Source organism: Heteronotia binoei, chromosome 2 (assembly GCF_032191835.1).
Source record: "Heteronotia binoei isolate CCM8104 ecotype False Entrance Well chromosome 2, APGP_CSIRO_Hbin_v1, whole genome shotgun sequence".
Taxonomy (NCBI): domain Eukaryota; kingdom Metazoa; phylum Chordata; class Lepidosauria; order Squamata; family Gekkonidae; genus Heteronotia; species Heteronotia binoei.
Genome location: NC_083224.1, coordinates 125,778,839 through 125,801,319, shown reverse-complemented (window position 1 = coordinate 125,801,319; position 22,481 = coordinate 125,778,839). Strand labels below are relative to the sequence as shown.

General features: G+C 38.2%; 1 protein-coding gene across 2 annotated transcripts in view; it reads left to right on the top strand.

The window, feature by feature from the left end:
• The window catches only part of GNG12 (G protein subunit gamma 12), a 55,494-nt gene extending 42,264 nt beyond the window's left edge, over positions 1–13,230 (top strand). For both annotated transcript variants that reach the window (XM_060231994.1, XM_060231992.1), the window contains 2 exons: positions 8,582–8,699; positions 11,720–13,230. In XM_060231994.1, coding sequence (XP_060087977.1) covers positions 8,604–8,699; positions 11,720–11,845 — 222 coding nt within the window. In that variant the 5' untranslated portion in view covers positions 8,582–8,603 and the 3' untranslated portion in view covers positions 11,846–13,230. The remainder of the gene's footprint in view (positions 1–8,581; positions 8,700–11,719) is intronic.
• The last annotated feature ends 9,251 nt before the right edge of the window (positions 13,231–22,481 follow it).

The following is a 22,481-nucleotide window of genomic DNA, read 5'->3' as shown; positions in this document are numbered from 1 at the left end:
TTAAGAAGGATATAGACAAGCTGGAAGTGGTCCAGAGGTGAGTGACAAAGATGGTGAGGGGTCTGGAGATCAAGTCCTATGAAGAAAGGTTGGAGGAACTGGGCATGTTTATTTATTTTTTTCTGTATTTTTTTATTTCAAAGAATAAAAAAGAACAGGAAAAGGGACAGTAGAAAAATTAGAAATACAACTGGTATTATCAAAATGATCTGATCTACATGCGAATACTTCTATAAAAACAAATATTATTACATTATTATTATTCGCTTAGCACTATGTCATCCTAAATTAGGTAACATGCTATAAAGATTGTAAGTCTTCAATTAAATCATCTGTTTAAAATTACATTTCTCATATCTATGATATAACAGTTTACATTACAGGGGATAGTAAGAAAGAAGTTCACATCAAAGAATCTTAAGTGTCTAACCAGACATATAACTTCTCCCAATATTTTCTTGCTTCTTCCTTAGATTTCACAGCAAGCAACTGGGATAAGTAGTCCATCTCAGCCATTTCCAATATTTTCCGCTCTCATGGGGATTTCTTGCAGTTTCCATCTCTGTGCCAGAAGAATTCTGGCTGCAGTATTCATATGAGTTAGTAAATGTCTCATTTCTTTCGTATATTCACTGGGATATATGTTCAATAAAATAGTTCTGGTTTGAATTGAATCAGAGTCCTCAAAATTTTTTGTAATAGTTCATGCACCATGTTCCAATAGTCTTTCACCACTTCACAGGTCCACCACATGTGGTAAAATGACCCTACATGTTTAGTACATTTCCAACACTTATTAGACATATTAGAATACATTTTAGAAAGTTTTTGTGGAGTTACATACCATCTATAAAACATCTTACACAGGTTTTCCTTGAAGGCTACTGACTTAGTTTATTGTCTTGTCCTTAGCATATCTGAATTCTACTTGTGTTCTCAACTACCAACTCATTTTAATATCCATGTCTTCTAATTCTTCCTTGGTTTTCAGTTGGCTGTCTTTTTTCAACAATTCTTCATATCTATAATTCTGATTTGGTTTTATAAGGTTTGGGGGTGTAAATGCTTCTACTGGGGAGACCCATCTTGGAATTTTTTGATAAATTCTTGGTTTTAACCATATCCATGTGTGGTACAAAGACTTCTGCAACCAATGATTTTTAAAATAAGAATGTCCTTCAAGTCTTTGATATCATAGATACGCATGCCAGCCCAAGGTGAGATAATGTCCCTCTAACAATAACTGTCTCCTATCGTTCAGTAACACCAAGTCTCTCACCCAGGATAGCACCAAAGATCTGTAACACAATTGCCAGTCCGGAAGGCCCAGGCCCGCTCTTGCTTTAGAATCTTGTAGTGTCTTTAATTCTTGGTTTTTTCTTTCGCCAGATATATTCAGAGACCATTTTATTCGATTCTTGAAAAAATACATTAGTTAATAGCACTGGAATAGTTTGAAATAAAAATAACACTCTTGGAAAATGTTCATTTTTATTGATGCTATTCTTCCCATCAGAGATATAATCAGATCTTGCTATTTTTCCAAGTCTTTTTTAATCTCTTTGAGCGGTTTATCATAATTGTCCATCTTTAAATTGCTGCATTTGTTTGTGATATATATGCCCAAATATCTGACTCTTTTCTCATGCGAAAATCCTGATTTTTGTTGGTGAAGTTGAATTTGTTCTGCCGTCATATTCTTAGTCAAAAATTTTGTTTTATGAAAGTTTATCTTCAGTCCTGCCCAGTGACCAAATTGATTGGTCTTATTTATCAAATGGTCAATCGAATCTAATGGTTGCTCTAGTATGAAAACCAAGTCATCCGTGAAGGCCCTCAATTTATATTGTTCACCTTTAATCAGTGTCCCCTTAATAGTTGAATCTTCTCTTATTTGTTTGTTTAATATCTCTAAACATAGGATGAAAAGAAGTGGTGACAGTGGATAGCCTTGTCTTGTACCTTTTTGGATAGCAGTTGCTTCTGTTAATTCACCATCACCTTTGCCCTTTGACAAGAGTATATTGATTGAATCGTTCTGAAAAAGTTCTCGCCACATTCCATACCCTTCAGCTGTTGTAACATAAATTGCCAACGTACGTTATCAAAAGTCTTCTCCATGTCCAGACAAATTAATGCCAGTTGTTTCTCTGGATGGTTCCCATAGTATTCCATTATATTACATACTGTTCTAACCTTATCTTTCAAATATCTTCTAGGAAGAAATCCTGCCTGATCTTGATGTATTATAACCGATAAAACTTTCTTTAGACGTTGTGCCAATATCAAGGCAAAAATTTTATAGTCTACATTTAAAAGAGAAATTGACTGGAAGTTCTTTATGTCTTTCAAATCTGCACCCTCTTTTGGGATTAAAGATATTGTAGCTTCTTGCCATGAATTTGGTATTTGAGCTTCCTTTTGAATCCTTTCAGTCAGAAGTTTGAATGGTGCCAATAAACAATCTTCAAAGGCTTTGTAGAATTCTGCAGGTAAACCGTCTGGGCCTGGAGATTTACCATTTTTTTTAGATGCCATTGCTTCTGGAACTGGGCATGTTTAGCCTGGAGAGGAGGTGGCTGAGAGGTGATATGATCACCATCTTCAAGAACTTGAAGGGCTGTCATATAGAGCATGGTGTGGAATTGTTTCCTGTGGCCCCAGAAGGTAGGTCCAGAACCAATGGGTTGAAATTAAATCAAAAGAGTTTCCAGCTCAACATTAGGAAGAACTTCCTGACGATTAGAGCGGTTCCTCAGTGGAACAGGCTTCCTCAGGAGGTGGTGAGCTCTCCTTTTTTTAAAACAGAGGCTAGATGGCCGTCTGACAGCAGTGAAGATCCTGTGAATTTAGGAGGAGGTATTTGTGAGTTTCCTGCATTGTGCAGGGACTAGGTGACCCGGAAGTCCCTTCCAACTCTTTGAGTCTATGATTCTTGTGTATATTCTGTAGGCAAGTCCAAAACTGAATATGCTTGAGAGAAGGAGGGGGGAGGAAAATCACATGTTTGAACCGGGGGGGGGGGATTACATATTTGAACTTGAATTATTGTTATGTTGTGTAACTAATTTGGTTTTTGCTAGGAGCATTAAAATTATTTGAAGGTATCATTTATAAATGGGAAGGCCATCAAATGCTTAGTGCAAAAAGTAATGTTTCCAAGCCAGTTACTTTAATACCATTAAAATATTCAATTTAGCACTTTTAACATTTGGCATGGGTGGCTGTCGACATAATTTCAGGTGGTGGCAAGGTAACGCATACTATTTTCCCTATGTGGTTCTTATTTTATCCTAAATGTTCAAGTCTGTCTGTTTTAAAAGTCATGTTACAGCAAAAACTGAGAAGGTTCAGCACATGCATATATTACTTTCACTGAAATAAGTGGAATTTTAAATGTTTAATTTTGTAATATGGCATAACCCAAACAAACAAAAGCATTTAATGATCGTGTCCTGATTTTCTGGTCTGTTAAACACCACCTCCACCTAATCATTTTTTTAAAAAAGAAGAAATAGTTACTAGTCACTGTCAATGTTCATTACCCTTCATGGCTCTTGACTAATAGAATACTACAGAATAATATAGCTGAAGTTAGCTCTGTTGCTGGTAGGATTATAAACATATCAGTGCAGGTGCAATCCTTGGGATTGTGTCAAGGTAAGCTTGGCGAGGGGTACTCCTAATTCTCGTAAGCAGTCTTTTGAAGAGCATGCTGAAAACCCACATATTCTTATCCAAAACAGCCAGTATTTAGACATCTGTTTACTTAGTTTCACTACAAGAAATGTGATCTCCTGTTGTGAGATTTTTGTGTCTGAAATGCAGAGCTGGCAGAGCCACGAATATTTAAAACAAGCTTGTTCAAGTTTGATTTTTAATTTCCTTCTCCTTTCCATTCTGCTTGGACAGTATTACGCATCCTTTTGCCAAAATGTGTCTGTTTCCTGTGTTTATGCAAAAGAAACTTATCCTTCATGTACTTCTTTTCTGAGACCTCTTGAGCATAATTTGCTTATTTTTTATTGCTCAGCATCCTGAAGGTTATTGATGATTCACCAGGACCTGAAACTTTAGGCTGGAGAGCTGCTGTCCTTGCTATGTGACAGAAGCTTGGTGTGTTTTCATTGCTGAGCCCCAAGTTACACTTATTAATGTTTTGATTTTGTAGCAAAGTAATATCTTTTTTTGTCTTCCTAAAATGAGCATGTTGGAAAAGATTTTTTAGAAATTATGCCCCCTAGCAAGAAAATATTTAAAATTGGTTCCCCTTCCCTTGACAGTGAAACCCTCTCAGAAGTTTCCTGACATATTAATTCCTTTTCACCTCAGCCCTCATATAGATTTGTTTGTTAAGGAGGGGTAAGAACTGAATTGTCTGCCAGGAAGCTTGAATGATGACAGATTGTGCAGTCTGGCAAAAGCCTTTGCCAAGATATCTGATACACTAGTAGCTACCTATGAATGCTGCAACTGGTCCAGTTAATACATTTTCTTATCATAGATTTTAGATGTCTCCCTTCTGGATTCCATTTGTAATGAAAAAGACAATGTGCTTGCCCTGCAGCTACTAATATGAAGTCTTCTAGTTCTACCAATTTTATATGCAGAGAAATTTGCATGTCTTTCCCAGAGATCCCACAGTATTGATGATGGACAAGTTGTATCTTGCCTGCACAGTTTTCCAGTAAGCTTAGGGTGCTCTGGTAGATTCAGTATTATAAAGTCAGGTGATTAGAATTCTGACAATGAGCTTATAAAGCATAAGAAATTTAGAAATATAATTATGTTTTTATTTTAATTTTTTACTTTTTCTTTCTACAGATTTCAGGATGCTTGCCAGATCCAAAACAACATTGTAGTTAACCAAATAAGTAACTGAAGGAGCAGTAGTGGGAAAATGTATTAAAGGACTAGTAATCAGCTAACAAAAAGAACAGTTTAAAGCTGGAATTAAAAATAGTTGAAGAAAACAGGCAAAATAGCTGAAGGAAACTAGACACACACACCCCAGATTAATCAACAAACACTTGGAAGAATATGACAGATTTTCACTGAATTATAACTAGGATGGCACTTCTCCCACACAAACCTACCTGTTCATTCTGGCCTTAGGGACTCTCCTTTGGTTGTCCCACCTTCTGAAGCTAGATGGATGGCAACCCAAGAAAGGGCCATCTCCTTCATTGCACCAAAATTTTAGAACTCACTCGCAAAGGAGATTTTAATTAAAATTTTAACTGTATTTTAATTATTTAAATTTTATGTTCACTGCATTGTAAACCCCAATGTCAAGTTGGCAGATTCAATAACGAGTCGTTGTTGAAACAAAATAACTAGTTTGTTGATACTGTTGTTCTCGACTAGGCTAGTATTGAAAGACTAAAGATCATACAGTAGAATGCAATCATATAAGGTACACTTCAAAGGGATTCTTTAGGGAGGGGGACTATGCAGGGCACATTCACACATTGATGTTACCATTTCGTTCTTAGGCCTACTTTGGCCTTGAGCGTTGTCGGCTCCAGCCTCCCCCTGAGCTAGGCCTGAGAAGGCTCAGATAAAAAGTTCACATATTCCCATTTCAAAGCACAACTACATAACAAAGGAAAGGAGAGGGGAGAGGAGAGTTCAAGCTAGCAGCAATGGAATACAGTTTGGCTTTACCCAGGGTGCCTTTCCCTGAACCAAAGTTAGATACAAACTTGACCAGAGTTTTATACAGACTTGACACCCAATTTGGTGAAAAGATGGCATAGAATGTTTTAAATAAAAATAAAATTAGGCAAAGGTGTCAAGAGAAGTGGAGGCCAGGTTTCAGAGATTGTCTGAGTTGGGCATTCATATAAGAGACTATTTAGGGTTTTAAAGGTAAAACATTAAACTTTTTTATCAGAAATAGACTGGAAGCTGTTTAGTAATTAATGTAGGTGAAATATTGCTTCCAGTTAGCAAGCTTCCATGCTGATCTTCTGAAATTTCCAGAGATTCTTCAAATGCAGCCACACTTAGAATGTATTACAGTAATAATTACACTGAACTCTATTTTATGCAGTTCTTTTAAAAAAAACTTTGTATATTAAACATGGTATGTGCTTCACTCATAGACAGAGATTTCTCCCTTTAAACAGCAGCTGTCCCTGCAAGAACCACCTCCTAAAATTGGGGAGGGGGGAGGTCTGGGCTTGGTACCTCATAAGTCACAAGAAATTTCTGTCAGAATGAAGTGCTGACCCTTTTCCTATGCACAAGTGGAAGATCTTGCACAAGATGAGGGGAGGAGATGCTTGATACCATGTATGGCTCAAAGCAGGCTGAAACGATTGCTGGTTTGTCTTCATTTTGCAAACCACTATGATGGCATGCTATCATCATCATCACCAGCAGCAGCCTTTATTGGCATAAAAGAAATCAGTTATACAGAGTAAGAGGACCACCAAGCTATATAGAATAAAAACTACCCATAAAATACAAAAGATACAGTTAAAATCTAGAAACATTGCTACCATGCTATCATTTTGCATTCAAAACAGAGTTCATTTCTTTTCTGTTTATGATACTATATGCCAGTGCAGACCTTTCTAAGAAAATCAAGTGTAATGAGGTTGTGGCTTCCAAAGATTGTCTCACAATCTAATAGTTTCACAAAATATAGTGAAATAGATATTACAGAACGCACTGTTGTGCATATAGTAAAAGAATGTTTTGAAAGACCTTGCTAGTAGGGTCTCTGTAAACTTTGCAGAATTGTGAAAATACCAGGTTGAGCTGGTGTTCAGGCTAACAGTTCATGCTACAGTTGTTTTTTGTTACTAATAACTGTCAGCATAGTTACAGTTTTACTTCTTTTAAGCTTATTTTGCACACGAGGAACACATTAGCTGATTTAAAAGATTTTTTTTTTCTGCAATAGAATTTCTGTGTGCTGAACTTTTGGGACACTGTTTCAGGTATAAACATTTGCCTCAAGGGTTGCAGTTTGATTACTCGTCTGCCATTATAAAATCCAGAGAACCATTCCACCAAAGCCATTGTGTGCTACTGTGGTCAACCTTTGGGTGAATATGATGATCCAAATCTTGATAATTAATTGGAAGAAATCCAGTAGCAGGATTGCTAAAACTGAACTATTTCTTTGAACTCTTACCCTCTGTTGTATAGTGCAGTCAGCTTCAATAGTGATGCACAATTCAGTTTGGGCTGGCCAAAGAAAGGGATTTTTTTATCCCCCCTCCCTTTTTTTAAAGGACTGCCTGTTGTTTCTGATTCGCTTGAATAGTTGGATGATAGTCTTCACTTCACATTTCATAGACATGAACTTCTATTGTAAACTTGCTCTAGAACAGAATATTTAGAAGCAATGATAGAAAATTTGAAAGTGCATTTTATACACTGTTCGAAGACTGGATTGTGCATATTTTTAAGAGTCCTGAAAGGTTCATCTAGCAAGAGTTCAGGAAATAAATCTCAGCTTTGTTTTAGTTCTCCTGACCATTAGCAAAGTTTTGCTCTCATGAGCAAAGCTGTTGCAGTGGAGCGTAGTGGCAAAGGCAATCCATTAGGTATGTGGTCCAAGGCCATTAAGGGCTTTAACTGGAACTTTGAATTAAATTCATTAACTGGACAACAGTATCTAAGGTGAAGTATACCAAAAACCATACAGAAAGCGGATTACTATAGAACAATGCAATAAAAGCAGGCAATACCTACAATAATCAGTGCAGTGAAGTGTCTGCAGAATGGATCTGACGTACATGTTCTGCCTAACACCTGATAGGAACTGGGCTACAGCATTCTGCATCAGCTGGAATTTGCAATTTGTCTTCAATGGCAGACACATGTAAAGTGCTTTACAGCAGTCTAGCCTTGTGATAACCATAGCATGGATTTGCATGGACAGCTCAGCTGAGCCAAGGTAATCTGCAGTGATTATTGTAGGTATTGTCTGCTTTTATTGCGTTGTTCTATTGTAATCTGCTTTCTGTATGGTTTTTGGTATACTTCACCTTAGATAGTCTGTTGTCCAAATAGTTCTCTAATTCTGTAATCCTAGTCCAATTGTATTTTTCATTAGTTGTTTTATCCTTCTGATTGTTTTATACCTGCCTTAAGTCCCAGTGAGAAAGGCACTGCAGAATTATTTATTTACTTAATTAATTAAGTCTTAGTAAAGTAAATAAATAGTTATATAAGAATGAATTGTTATTAATAGGTTTGACATCAACTTTAAAGCACAAAGTTGTCTTCTCTTAGTTTTTAGTGGTTGCATTGGATAAATGGGTCTTAAATGCATCTTAAATTACCTCGGTTAGTTCTCTTTGCAAAATATTTGAAATGAATATGTGTCCATGCTTATGAACTGAAACTGCAATCTACTTTTCTGTAAGAAGTTCACATCTATGAAATTTTCACACTGAATACTTTTTTAAGTATGCAGTTATTGTATCTTTATATTGTGATATGCTGTTGTTACAACAAGGTCCATTGAAAAACATGAAACTTGCTGAACAGTAGTTCCCAGTTTTTATTATTAAACATCATTTGTTGATAGAAAATTAACTGGATGAGTTTTTCTTAACAGCACTTGAAAGAGCTAATTGAAAATGTCCAGCAAAACCTCCGGTACAACAAACAATATAGCTCAGGCCAGAAGAACTGTCCAGCAGTTGAGAATAGAAGCATCTATAGAAAGAATAAAGGTAAGAATAAGACTCCGCCCCCCCCCCCCCGCCCTTAGTGACTTATTTGAAGAAGGGGATAAACATTTACTTAATGCTGGGGTTTTTAAAAAAAAAAATACTCCTAAAATACCTTTTCAAATGTTAGAGGCTAGAATATAGTTCTTAGTGTTGCAATCCATTTTCAGTCAATGTATATTGCAATTCAAGTCCTTAGATTCTATGTAAATTATTCAGATGTGCTGCTATTCAGAGCATGTTACTCCACCTAGACACAGACATCCAGGCTGTCGTACTTCTGATATATTTAAAGTGTGTTTGTGTATACATGTTTTGTGATCAGTGTGAGCTGAACAGAGAATATGTAAATTAAGCAACTGAACATCATGGAGAAAATGCACAAATAAACAACAACATCATGATACTTTGAACATTGCTGTGTCAGTGTTAGGCTTCCCAGCTCTGGGTTGGGGAATACCTAGAGTTTGGGTGGATGGAGCCTAGAGAGGTCAAAGTTTGGGGAGGGGAGGGACCTCAGCATGGTACAATGCCATAGAGTCCACTCTCCAAGGCAGCCATTTTCTCATGTGGAAATGATCTTTGTAATCTGGAGATCAGTTGTAAAAGTGGAAGAGATCTCTATGCCCTACCTGGAGGTTGGCAACCTTACAGTATACATAATCTCTGAATAACTAAGAAATATGCAGTTTATTTGCTTATCTTACACATTTGATATCTAGAGTTATCAGAAAGTGAGGGGGAGGGAGGATATGTCTGCTAAGGCACAGGTCCCCATAGGGTATAATGGAGAATCAGTCTGAGGGTATCTGGGGCTTGGGGAAGGGCTGTTTTTGAGATAGAGGCACCAAACTTTCAGCATAGCATCTGGTGCCACTCCTCAAAACATCCCCTGAGTTTCAAAAATATTGGACCAAGGGGGTCCAATTCTGTGAGCCCCAAAAGAAGGTGCCTCTATCCTTCATTATTTCCAAATGGAGGGAAGGCAATTAAGAGGTGTGCAATCCATTTAAGTGTGATTGCCAGAACTTCCTTTTAAGTTCAGTCTTGTCACAGCCTTGCTCCTGGCTCCACCCCAAAGTCCCCTGGTTCCATCCTCAACGTCCCCAGATATTTCTTGAGTCAATCCTGGCAATCCTAAATATCACCCTGTTTTAAATGCATACATAATTTTTTACCTGTCCCACAACTTTTCCAAAGGCCAAAAGGAAGGGGAAATCAACATGAATACAGAGAGACAGGGGAAAAAAGAAGTTTGGGGAATAGCCAGCCCAGAATTAATGGAAGTATGTAGCCTTCAATACTGAAACAAATCAACAAACTTCACCAATATAAAAATGAAAGTCCTGTTTAAAACTTGTTGAAGTTTTTCTCCTATTCTGATCCCAAATGCCATGTGTGGGTTTTCAGCTCTCCTCTTGTAATAGCATCCCTGAGAAATTCCACAGAAAGGTTGGGGGCACCCTTTGAGATATGAATGTCAGATGCTAGAATAAATAATCAGTTTTTCCCCGGTTGTTTGCAGAACTGCTTTGTGTATGGATTGCTGGATCCTGGCTACAAAGTCATCTTACTCTGTCATGGTCAACCTATCATATTAAATTGTGCCTTAGCATTGTTTTGAATAAATAATTATATTAGCTGTTATAAAATATTTTTATTAAAGATTAATTGTGCAAGTGATGTACATGTATTACAAGGTGGTGGTGGGATATGGATTTGAGGCAACACACTGAGCATATAGATGAGTTGAAATTTGAAATACATTTTTATAGGGGGGGTTTTGTCATACCATACATAAATTACAGTAGTTGATTTGTGGGCATGTGCAAATGCCATATGCATTTAATTTGCAGTCAAAATATATTTCAGTCTCCACACAGGCGTGATCTAAAGGCAACACAGAAAAAGTTGCATTCTTTTTGGTTAGACTCATCAGTTAAGTATATTGAAGTTTCTCTACCATTTCTCTGTATACAGCTAGAGGCTAGAAATCTTTTGTCACCAAGATTTTTTTTTTCTAAAATGGCATCAAGATGCATGGAAAACTCTAGAAATGTTGCTTTGGTGAAAGACATACAGTTCCAAAGAGTTACAGGCTCAAAATATTTTATGCTACTTTTGAGATTAAATTATTGCTCCTAAATCAGATAACCTGTTTTCTGAGTGCAGTTAATGTTCATTTAAAGTTGTCATCAGATTTACTGGATTCTTTTTTTACATACTCTATCTTTTGAACGAGCAGGAAACAAATTGCATCATGTAGAGTAGGTTCAGTGGTTAAGAGGCAGTGCCTTGCCAAGGTAATGATTAATTTTCTTAGATGCTGGAAGTCAACTGCTGCCTTTACTCACAGTAATTACTAATTACCAGTGACAGAATCTTAAGCCAATGTCAGTTGTTAAGAAAAAGTGACAAAATCCCAGGGATCAACATTAAATTACATTATCATATTTCCATTTGTTTGGTTAGATACCAGTGATAATTTCTAATAATAGAAGAGAGTGTATATGGGTTTTGTTGATCTTTCCCCCTGCCCCACATTCTGCAGACATTTGATTTCCTCCTCACTGTTCATAAGGGTCCCTTGTCCTCCAGGAGCAGTATTTCAGGGAGGTTAGGAGCCTACATTGGGGGGAGAGGACATTTTCAGGGGTGCCTCCTGCCATCAGAATTTTTTCTGTTTTGTTTTTTAACACTGAAGCAAATCCAAAAGGCAAAGTTGAGAAATAACATTTCTTCCAATTGGAGTCTGACTCTTGTAACCAGTTTTATCTTAACGCATGCAGGATACATCCTCCAATAATCAATGGCATGCTATAACTTTACTCACTTCATAGGGTAGATCACAGACTGGGATTGGTAAAGGCTACGGTGGTGGCCATGGTAAAAAACTGATGCTGTCCTCAACTGTAGACCTGGTGGAGCATCTCTGTTTTCTACTTGCAATATATAGACCTTGTTTAGTGATCCAGCTAATCCTCTAGAATGTCTATAGTTCTGCACCTTATTTCTCTGCACAGGTATCCAAGGCATCTGCAGATCTAATGTGCTATTGCGAGGAGCATGCTAGGAAGGATCCTTTACTAATGGGTATACCTGCTTCGGAAAACCCCTTCAAGGATAAAAAGACCTGTACAATCCTATAGGCAAAGTAGCAAGATGCCTTGAAGACCCTCCCTGTGAAACCAACCAAGCAGTTTCTTAGAGAAGTAACCTGAAGATCATGTGGTACCAACTGCATAAAACAGCAATCCATTTACATTGTGTATCAATGAACTTTAAAGTTTTCTAAAAAGTTTCTTTTCTTTATAGCGTTCAATGTGGGGATGCTAGGTTAGAGTTACTTCCTGTAAAATGGAATGGTTCTAAGAGAATAATTGACCATTGGATTTTGTTGGCTTTTATGGAAAGAGAGATTGATGGGGTGGGTTTTACTTTAAAGTGCAATGAGTGTTCACAGTTCAAGGTATTAGGTTGAACAATCAAGACCAAAGTTGCCTGAGCTTCATTTACAGAATAGTGAGGCGAAAGTAGAGTTGTAATCAAGCTTACTTTACGTTTTGATTTTATACTGCTGTCTATCCTTGTGTATGTAATTGGTGTCTATATCTAGAGCATGTACGTATATTTGTTTGGGTATATATACACATTCCAAGTGCATTCTTTAACAAAATACACCCTTCAAAACTAATTATAACATTTATTGATACACACTGTTCATATCTTTACCATAAAGTATGTCTTTAGTATTTCACTGTCTGAAGAGCCTATAGAATTATAGTTAGTGTAAAGTCTTGTTCCCATAATAGTTTGAAAGGTGTTCATAACCTTTGATTTTATGTTTTTCATATTCTGCAATTAGTATTCCAGTTGCGCACAGATTCTAAAAATGAGGTCTAAAGGAAAGTCTTACATGTTTCCGTTGCTTCAGAGGGACCCTCTACTACCTATCTTCCCTTCACATCTCCTGTTGTCTTGTCTGTAAGCATCCAAGCATTTCTTGCTTTGATTGATAATTTCACATTTAACAAATGCCAAATAATATCTTAAAGGAACTGGCAGGCACTGAGTGCAGTCAGTTCATGGTGCTGTTGCTTCTACACAAGGCTGAGTGATTTGTTTTTTAAAAAACGTGGGTTGTGCTGAAAAAAATCTTGGGGAATAGAAGAAGGGTCCAGCATCAAAGGTAAGTGTAAGCTTTATTAATAGATTTGTGCGCACTTCATACATTGATGGAATACAAGTGGAAAGATAAAATACTGATTTTTTCAGACCATCAGTATGTATTTGTATTGCATTTGTTGCCACTGCCAGCCCTTTAACAGCTTTTAATTTTGTGACCTGCCTTATCTGTGCATTTATAGAATTTGTTAAGTACCTTGTGTCTGGCCTTGTAATAAATGTATAGGGGTTTATAAGAGGGTAAGGAGCCTGTCAGATATCTCTAGGTTCTTTTAGAAGAGCCCTGAGATCATAGAATGCAAAGTCCACTAATAATAATAATAATAAAACTAGAGGCATTCTCTGTTAAGAGCCAGACTTCTCCTTATTAAACACATGGTAGTTAAGTCGTGTTGCATTATAGATAGAATAATACAAAAATCTGTCTTCACTGTGTCTTCAGGGAAGACCTGGCTATGTAGCCAACAAGCCAAGGTCCCTGCCCCATTCATTTGTTCTATATGTTAGAACTTCTAGTCTATTTCTTTTTTAGTGCTTCATAATTTTAACCTATAATTATAGGTTGATTTTTAAAAAGTCATTGATAATAAGAAATATTTGTACCTTGTTTTCTCCAAAACTTGAAATCAACCAACTGTGAGAAACAAACCAACTAATAAATAACCTTAGTGTTTGTCCTTACTATCCATAATTTAAAAAAAAAAATTCTAATAGGAGCTTTGGAATCAATAAACAACTTTCAAAAATTGGCTTATGGTAGTTCAGTCTGCCCTTTCATAATGAATGTACATTAAACAGTATTGTGACTCAAATATCCATATATAAACTACCCATTGACACCATTGATGGCTGATTCATTTAGAAAGAATAGATAATAGAGATACATAATTGACTTTCATTCTGATCAAAAACTCACTAACATGAAAGCAAGGCCCATGCATTTAAATAAAACATGCTTCTAAGCAGGGCTTTTTTTGCAGAAAAAGCCCAGCAGGAACTCATTTCCATATTAGGCCACACCCCCTGATGTCACCATTGTTTCACATAGGGCTTTTTATAGGAAAAGCCCAGCAGGAATTCATTTGCATATTAGATCACACTCCCTGACACCAAGCCAGCCAGAACTGCGTTCATGTGCGCTCCTACTAAAAAAAAACAACCCTGCTTCTAAGTAAGCATGCCTAGGATCACACATTCAGCTGAAACTGGTCTTTCTGACATATTTTAAGATCTTGGGCAGTTATTTAATTTGTGTGTGTATATAATGCATAAGGCTAACTCACACAAGTTATCATGTAATAACATCTGGGGAGCTGATTTTATTCTCTGTAGGTTAGTAAGAGTTCATTCTGTCTTGAAAAATTCATCATGTGTCTAAATCATGACTTTATCACATGAAAATCTTTGAAAAGTGTTTTGAGCAAAAACGTGATGACTATAGACAGTTACTATTTAACCTGTGCAAATTACTAAAAAAACTGAAAATGCACTGCTTGTACCAAATTTTAAAAATTAGTGATTCACACAGCCTTAAAGTTGTTGTTTAGAACATGGAAATCACAGAATTTGTCACTGGAAACAAATCTCTGGCAATAGGATGGCCATTCTTTGCAAGTAATCTTCCCAATGAAGAAAGCCCAGAAGGGCGCAACTGCCACGTGATTGCTCCCTTTGGGACCCTGTTTGAGTCTGGCGCATTTATGCTGGTAGTAATTGCCTAATATTAGATCAAATGTTGGGAAAATCCCAGATGCGTTTTGCCTGAGTGTCTAAAAATGTGATGCTAGCTCCTAAAAAGCTAAAACTTTTATGCTTTTTCCAGCCCTAACAGATTTATCAATTTGTCTACATTTAAGTCCATCAGAACTTTGTTCTGAATGTAGCAATTTTTATTCATCAAATTGATTCACCATCCTTTAAAAAAGAAAAAAATTCTTGTTAACATCAATTTGGTACTTGCATACAAAAAATAATACGAAAATAGGAGTTCAGTGTCTGCTCACAGAGTTTTTTTAATGACCGAATAAAATGTCATAGAGAGCATTCTGCAAGGCTGCATACACTATAATCAGTAAATGCTACGGTGTATGTTTTATTATAGAATAAATCTGGGTGCATTCCATTAATAGGTTTAATAGGCGCATTCCATTAATAGGTCATTAATAGGTTTATACTTCCTGATTTACTTTCCATTTACCCAACACTTCACTTGCTATCAGTAGTTCTTGGGCAGTTGTTTAATATGTGTGTGTGTATATATAATGCGCAAGAGATGCCTTTCTAAAGGCTAATTCATACAAGTTATCATGTGTGTCACAGGGCAGTTGTTGTCATAGGGCAGTTACAGTCTCTGAAAAATGTCTTCAGATTGTTAGGTATCCAAATATGGGCAAGCTTCGCCACTCTGTAAACACCGCATAAAGCCAGTGTTAGCACTTATTGGCCTAGGCAGCTGAATGATGGTTCCAAAAGGACTCTACCTTAGATAACCCTGTTGTCTAGAAGGAAAATCTTGGAATGACTAAGAAATAATTCAAGGAGAGAGAGGAAATTCACTAGAGCTGCTTTCAGCCAACCAATGTCTTCTCAAATATCTCATTTCTGTCCTGTGTACTGCTGCAGGTATGGGCCTCTGGGTTTTCTTTCCATGTCAATGCTGTTATAACCTTCATTGTATTTTAAAACCCTACTCAAGTATTTGAGCTTTTCTTGTGTTGAAGTACCAGGCAAAATAGGTTGGATCCATGCATGCCTTTCCATGTGCAGAAGACTTCATCCATTCATGGAAGGGCTATTTTCCACTTCACAGCATTGTGTTGCATGAAAAAATGAAAATTAAATCAAAGTTTAACTTGTATTCTGAGCAGTCCCACATTGGGACTGCAATGAAACAGTGGCAACACAGTAATGAACAAGGCAAGAAAAAAACTACTGTGTGATGCAAAAAATAAATTCAAAAATATATACATACAAAAATTATAATTTCAAATATGATAGAGATGATACCAGAGTTCACAGCATAGTAGTCTCAGAAATGGGTGGAGCTCCACTTAATCCAATGTCTTCATACATAGTGGTTCAATGAAATTCATAAATAAGACCACAATTATTCCACATCTTCCAGGCTTTCATATGTGGAGTCCAATTCCCATTCATAGTCAGGTTTAAAGGATAAATAGTTCTTCCTTATGTGTTTGCTAGCTAAGCACACGTTTCACATACAGATGCTTTTTCCAGAAGCCGACCTCTTTCTAATTTCTGTGAAAATTTCAATTGACATCAAAAAAAGCTCTCACAGCTTGTGCCTAAATTGGAATTTTCACAGAATTTAGAAAAAGGTCGACTTCTGAAAAAAGCATCTGTATGTGAAGCGTGTGGTTAGCTAGCGAACGCATAAGGAAGAACTATTTACCCTTTAAGCCTGACTATGAATGGAAATTGGACTCCACATAGGAAAGCCTCAAAGGCGTGGAAAAATTGTGATTTGTGAATTTCACTGAACCACTACGTATGAAGATGTTGGATTAAGTGGAGCTCTACCCATTTTTGAGACTGTTATGCTGTGGACTCTGGTATCATCTCTATCATATTTGAAATTATAATTTTTGGATAAATAAATACATATATATAGAGAGAGAGAAGAAACAAACAGATAAATCTTTGTAAATTTCTTTATTTTTTGCATCACATGGTTATTTTTTTTTGTCACATTGGGACTGGGCATGCACAGGCCAGCCAACACTTGTCCCTCCAACAGCAAGTGTGGCATTCTACTGCTGAAACTGCCATGTGCCATTAGAGAAGAATGACCCTTTCCTACAGTTCTCTCTTTGCCACCAGCAAATCTTCTTCCGGTGCCTCGTTCAGTATTTCTCCTCACAACTGTTCACAGCCTTCTGATTACTGGAAAGAAAAGTGTTTTGAAAAGAAGAAATTATCACAGAAATCTTTATTTAGTATGGCATGAAAATGACTTAGATGAGAACTCTGTCTACTGTGCCTTGGTGAGAGTCCCCTAATGGCTCTACTTGCTGCCTCTGTCAACAGTTCAGTCTTAAAACTCATGATAGAGCCTCCAGATTTCCATTGCCTTGGTTCTGTCAGTTCTGGCCTCGGATTGCCTTGGTGCTGATTCAGATTCCAAATGTCTCTCACAGGAGTTTGTCAGAACCGTCACCAAAAAGGCAAGGACACAATCTAAGCACAGGGATAGGTCTCTCTTGTTTCAGCCACACCTAAGCATGCAGGCATAGCCCCTTAGGTTCCAGTTCCTGTCATATTGGAATCTGTCTGTCTGGAGGATTCCAATCCCAGTTCACCCTGGACACAATTTCCACACCTGCATGTACAGGAGATTCTATCTCTGAGGGTAGGTCAATCAGGAAGTCACTGCCTTACATTCAACACCAGTTAAAAACACTGTCATGTTTCTTCATAACCTCCTCTGTACATGGCCTACAACCTTACCACTGGTCCTGTGGCAACTGTACTCATATTTTCCCTTTCTAGGGTATGGAACTGGGGAAATTATTCTTATCTCATGCCATGAGCAACTATCATTTTCTGCCTCAGTAGTTTTGAGGTCATCCAGTGGTTCTGTTCTACAGCTATGTTCAGGCTTCCCAGGATGCTTCAGTAAAGGATGATGATGCTCCCTGATCTGAACATAGTTCCCAGTTTCCCTTGGTTCTCTCACCAGATTAGACTGTGTATGTGTGTGGGGTCCCATTCTTATATTGTTACATGTAAATATCAGATTGTATCTGAACAGATGTTGTGAATGGCAAAATCTTTGGAAAGAAATGTGATTTTCCTTGATCCAAAGCCTCAAGGGTAAGATCCTTAGAGCATTATATTTAGATACTTTTGTTCTGTAGTCTCTCCTGTGTTAGAGGAATTCATGGATATTTCAGATTCCATTTGGGAAAAGCCTGCTTCCAGTTCCACAAAAAATTCCACTCATAATTGCTGCTCTTTTGTATTTCCCTACCTGACTGCATCATCCTTGGTGGCTGATGAGATGCAGAGCAAACATAGACAATGGTCACACTCTTTCCCAGTGGACAGAGAGGGCCACAAGTTAGATGCTGTTGGGTTAAAGAGAGTATGCATCATTAGCATTCAGCTTTCATATTGAAAAATAAGAACCCTGTGGCGCAGAGTGGTAAATCTGCAGTACTGCAGTTGGAGCTCTCTGCTCACCACCTGAGTTCGATCCCAGCGAAAGCTGGTTCAGGTAGCTGGCTCGAGGTTGACTCAGCCTTCCATCCTTCTGAGGTCGGTAAAATGAGTAACCAGCTTGCTGGGGGGAAAGTGTAGACTGGGGAAGGCAATGGCAAACCACCCCGTAAAAAGTCTGCTGTGAAAATGTTGTGAAAGCAACATCACCCCAAAAACGACTGGTGCTTGCACAGGGGACTACCTTTACCTTTACTTCATATTGAAAACTACCAGGCGACCAGCTTTTCCTCTGGGAACAAACTTCAACAAATTTCAACTTACCTATACCTTATCTCACAGAACAAGAGTTCATTGGCCAAAGTTTTGCAGACTGAATCTGTTTGACTCTTGAAGCAGCAAATAAATGCTGGCAGACATGTAGTAGACTGTTTTGCTTCGTTTGTGGCCTCTCGTGATCAGGCTGATACACGTGGCTCAGCTTGGCCACCTTGCAAGCTATCCACATCTGGCGCAAACAACATCAGAGCAGACATTTTGAGCAAATTTCTGTACTCTTTCCCACAGCTACTCAATCACGGGCAATTATATCTAAACAGTTTTCCAGCAGTAGAGAGGTTTCTGTAGGTAAACCTTATAGCAGTGAGTAAAAATGTGAAGGCACATGTTTTTTATTTCATGCCTGGGAGCAATCCAAATTCTGTTGGGGATGCTTTTCAAATACCTTGACAGAACACCGTTTTCTATACACACCCCTTCTCTTGATTGTCAAGGTTCTTTGCAAGATCCATACAAAGAATTCCCATTGTATTCTAGTGTGTCCCTTTTGGCTCAATAACTATGGTTCTCAAACATCATGCAGTTAGTTAGGGGGTGTTACATCATCTGGATGCTCCCAACTTTCTCCACAGGGAGTTGGTCTTATATCAAGACATCCTCAGGTTAGACCTCATGTTGGGATTGGTAACTTCCTGCAATTGAAATTGTCTCTGCAGGTTTCTAACATCTTACTGAATATCCACAAACCTTCCACTCATACTTCCTATACTTCCAAGTGGAAAGAGGTGGCTAGCAGAGCTTTGCCCCCTTCCTGGCCATTACCCTTGATTTTTGGTTATCTGCTCACATTGAAGTCCTTTGGTTTGATCTCAGCTTACAGGAGCTGATCTGCCATATCAGCTTCTAGTGCTCTGATAGAAGGTAAAACTGTTTTCTCACATCATACTCTAAAGGGCTTATGAAAAGGATATTTAACCTTTTTCCACCTACGGTCCCTTTAGTCCAGGGGTGTCAAACTCATTTGTTATGAGGGCCGGATCTGACATAAATGAGATTTCATTGGGCCAGGCCATTTGTGGCATAAAATGTAATGCCAGATAGTGGAAGTACAAACTTTATAAAGGACACAGACAAACATAAAGATTTTGTATCTCTCATGTGTGATTGAGGGAACTGGGCAAAGGAAGCTCTGGCTCTTTCCTGCCATCCCCAGGGATGAGGAGGGGGTGGAGCCTCAGCCAATAGAAGAAAAAGAGGCTTGGTTCAGTAGCTCTGCTGTGTGATTGAGAGAGTCTGGCAAAGGAAGCTCTCTTTCCTCCCCTTGGAGAAAATAGAGGCTTTGCTCTGTAGTTCCTGTGAGATTGAGCAAGCCTGGCAAAGCAGGCAGTGACTCAGATGAGAGAGGGAGAAGAAAGCAGACTTGCTCATGGGCCTGATAGGAACCCTTCAAGGGCCTGATCTGACGCCCAGGTCAGATGTTTGACACCCCTGCTTTAGTCCCTTTTTTATTTTTGTGCATTTTAGTGTGTGTTTATCTGCGCCTGGAAGTCATGCTTGCCTCTGTCCTCTTGACTGCGTATTTCAAGGCCAGTCTCTTATCCAAGTACTAACCACAGTTGACCCTGCTTAGCTTCCAAGATCTAACAACATCGGGCTTGCGTGGGCTATCCAGGTCAGGGTGGACCCTTTAGTCCCTTGGTGTTCTTTACTAGTATTCTCTATTAATACATAGCCATTTGAGCCCCTGGTTACTTAGTCCTTAGCATTATTTTTCTTAAAAATCTGGTTCTTGGTGACTGTTACTTCTGCCAGAAGAGTTGAGTGTTAGGAAATTTTGGAGTATAGAAACCTTTACCTAGGACTCCCATTCTCACCAGGTTCGGAAAAGGGACGGGGATGACTGGCAATAACCCAGTGGTTTCAGAAAGAGAGAGAGAGAAATCTATTCCAAAGTCAAAAGCATTTATTGAAAGAAAACCATACTGCACACATTTTCAAGCAAGGAGCCATTTCAGTATTCATTTTACAGAAGGAAAAAAGATAAACCAATACTTATAAATGCACATTTATCTATTCAGGAATGCATTCTGGCACTCTATCAAGTCCTAACAACAGCATTGGCAGAGGGCCCTTAGCATCTCAAACATTGGTGTTAAATACCTTTAGAATGCAGATTAACTGTCAGTGAAGAAACTGGATGGTCCTGATGACACCCAGATCCTTCCCCTTTCTGACCAGAAAACTTTGCATCACTAGCTCAGAAACACCCTGCCTCTCAAGAGCTTGGAGCCACAAGTCTTCATATCCAGATGTTTTGACTTTGGGACTGGAGCTCTTAAATGTAAACAGTTCTTTACAGAGCAGAGTGCATTGACAGGCTTGAAGAGCCTCCTGCAATGCCTTATGGGAAATAAGCAAACAGAGGCCTAAGTTTGGTGTAGTGCTTAAGTGCATGGACTCTTATCTGGGAGAACTGGGTTTGATTCCCCATTCTTCCACTTGCAGCTGCTGGAATGGCCTTGGGTCAGCCATAGCTCTCACAGAACTGTCCTTGAAAGGTCAGCTTCTGTGAGAGCTCTCTAAGCCTCACCTACCTCACAGGGTGTCTGTTGTGGGGAAGGAAGGCAAGCCACTCTGAGATTCAGTGTGAAGTGTCATTAACATCTTCTTCATCTCCTCCTCTTCGCAAATTCAGGCCACTTTATAGAACTGCCCCCATCTTGACAAATTCTGCCACATTGAGTAACTAGTACTCCATGCTGATGCTCCTTTTAAGTCTTATGGTAAAAAAGTGTTTTTGCATACTTGTCTCTGATTTCTTCCTAAAGTTGTGTCTAGATTTCAGTTGCCTTGCCACAAGATAGCACTTTACCAGGGTTTTCCCCCCATCTTCTTATCAGATGTAGAACATACATTGCATATATTGGACATTAAAAGATCTTTATTTAGAAAGGACATACTTATTTAGGAACAATTAGCATCTTTTTGTTTGTAAAAACAAATTTGCTTCTGCTCAACATGGATTGTTACCACCATTAAACCAAGTTATCAGCATGCTGGAGTGTTGTCACTTCCACATACAGGCACCTTTCATTAGAGCTCAAGCTTCTTCTGCAGGTTTTCTCTACAGGGTAACTCTAATGGAATGGTCTTCATGGTCATCAGCCACATGGTCTTCAGCTGACACTTTTGCATACTATTACTTTGTGGACATTAATGTGAGAAAGAAGTCAGCAATGTGAAAAGTCATACCACATGTCGTGTTTTGCTGAGTCTCTCTCCCACCTCCTTGGTGAGTTGCTTATTAGATTACCAGTGTGGGACTTCACAGAAGACTGAGCATGAAAACAGGGTTGCGCTCACCAGTAACTGTTGTTCATCAAATGTCTCCTGTGTAGGCAAACATTTTTTCTGCTTATTTTTTTCTTGAACTTACAGCATCTCAGGGGAACTGAAGGAAGGGGTTGCCCCTTCCTCATGGCATGTGATGATTTGACAGGAACACTCCACCTAGTATGCTGTGGGGGAGGGGCACCCATTTAGTGTTCTAAAGCTTGAAATTTCTTCTCCATGGTTAGCCTACACGTGCACAGTGTGGGACCTGCACAGAAGACACCCAGTGACCAACAGTTACAGGAAGCTACAATGCTGTTTTCTGTTAGTGCAAGCATGAGGGCATACCTACCTATTAGAACACTCTATGTACTTAAACTTGCGAATCAGCACTAATTGCTGTTTCTGTCTGCTTGTGGTTCTTCAGATCCAAATCAATATTTTCACCAGCAGTGCTTTAGATTTTTAATACACATATTTTATTAACATAAGGCATTTAAACTACCATGCTTAAAACTGCAGGGACATAATTATAATTATGTAACAAAATGTGCCAACTTCATAGTAAAAATGCCTTTTGACTTTCATTCTAAAATGTGGATTGAAACCTGCCTAACCCTGTTAAGTCTGGCACATTTTGTGTACTGACTTTAAAGCAGTTTTCAGTCACAGCAACTGTAAATTTAAAACAAAATGACAGTTTCGGTCACTTATGTTCTAGAGATTTTAGGTGTTAAATGTATTTCATTTCTTAACTTAAAAAATATACTGTTTTTTAAAAGAATCTAAACTTGCATTAATTATCTCCTT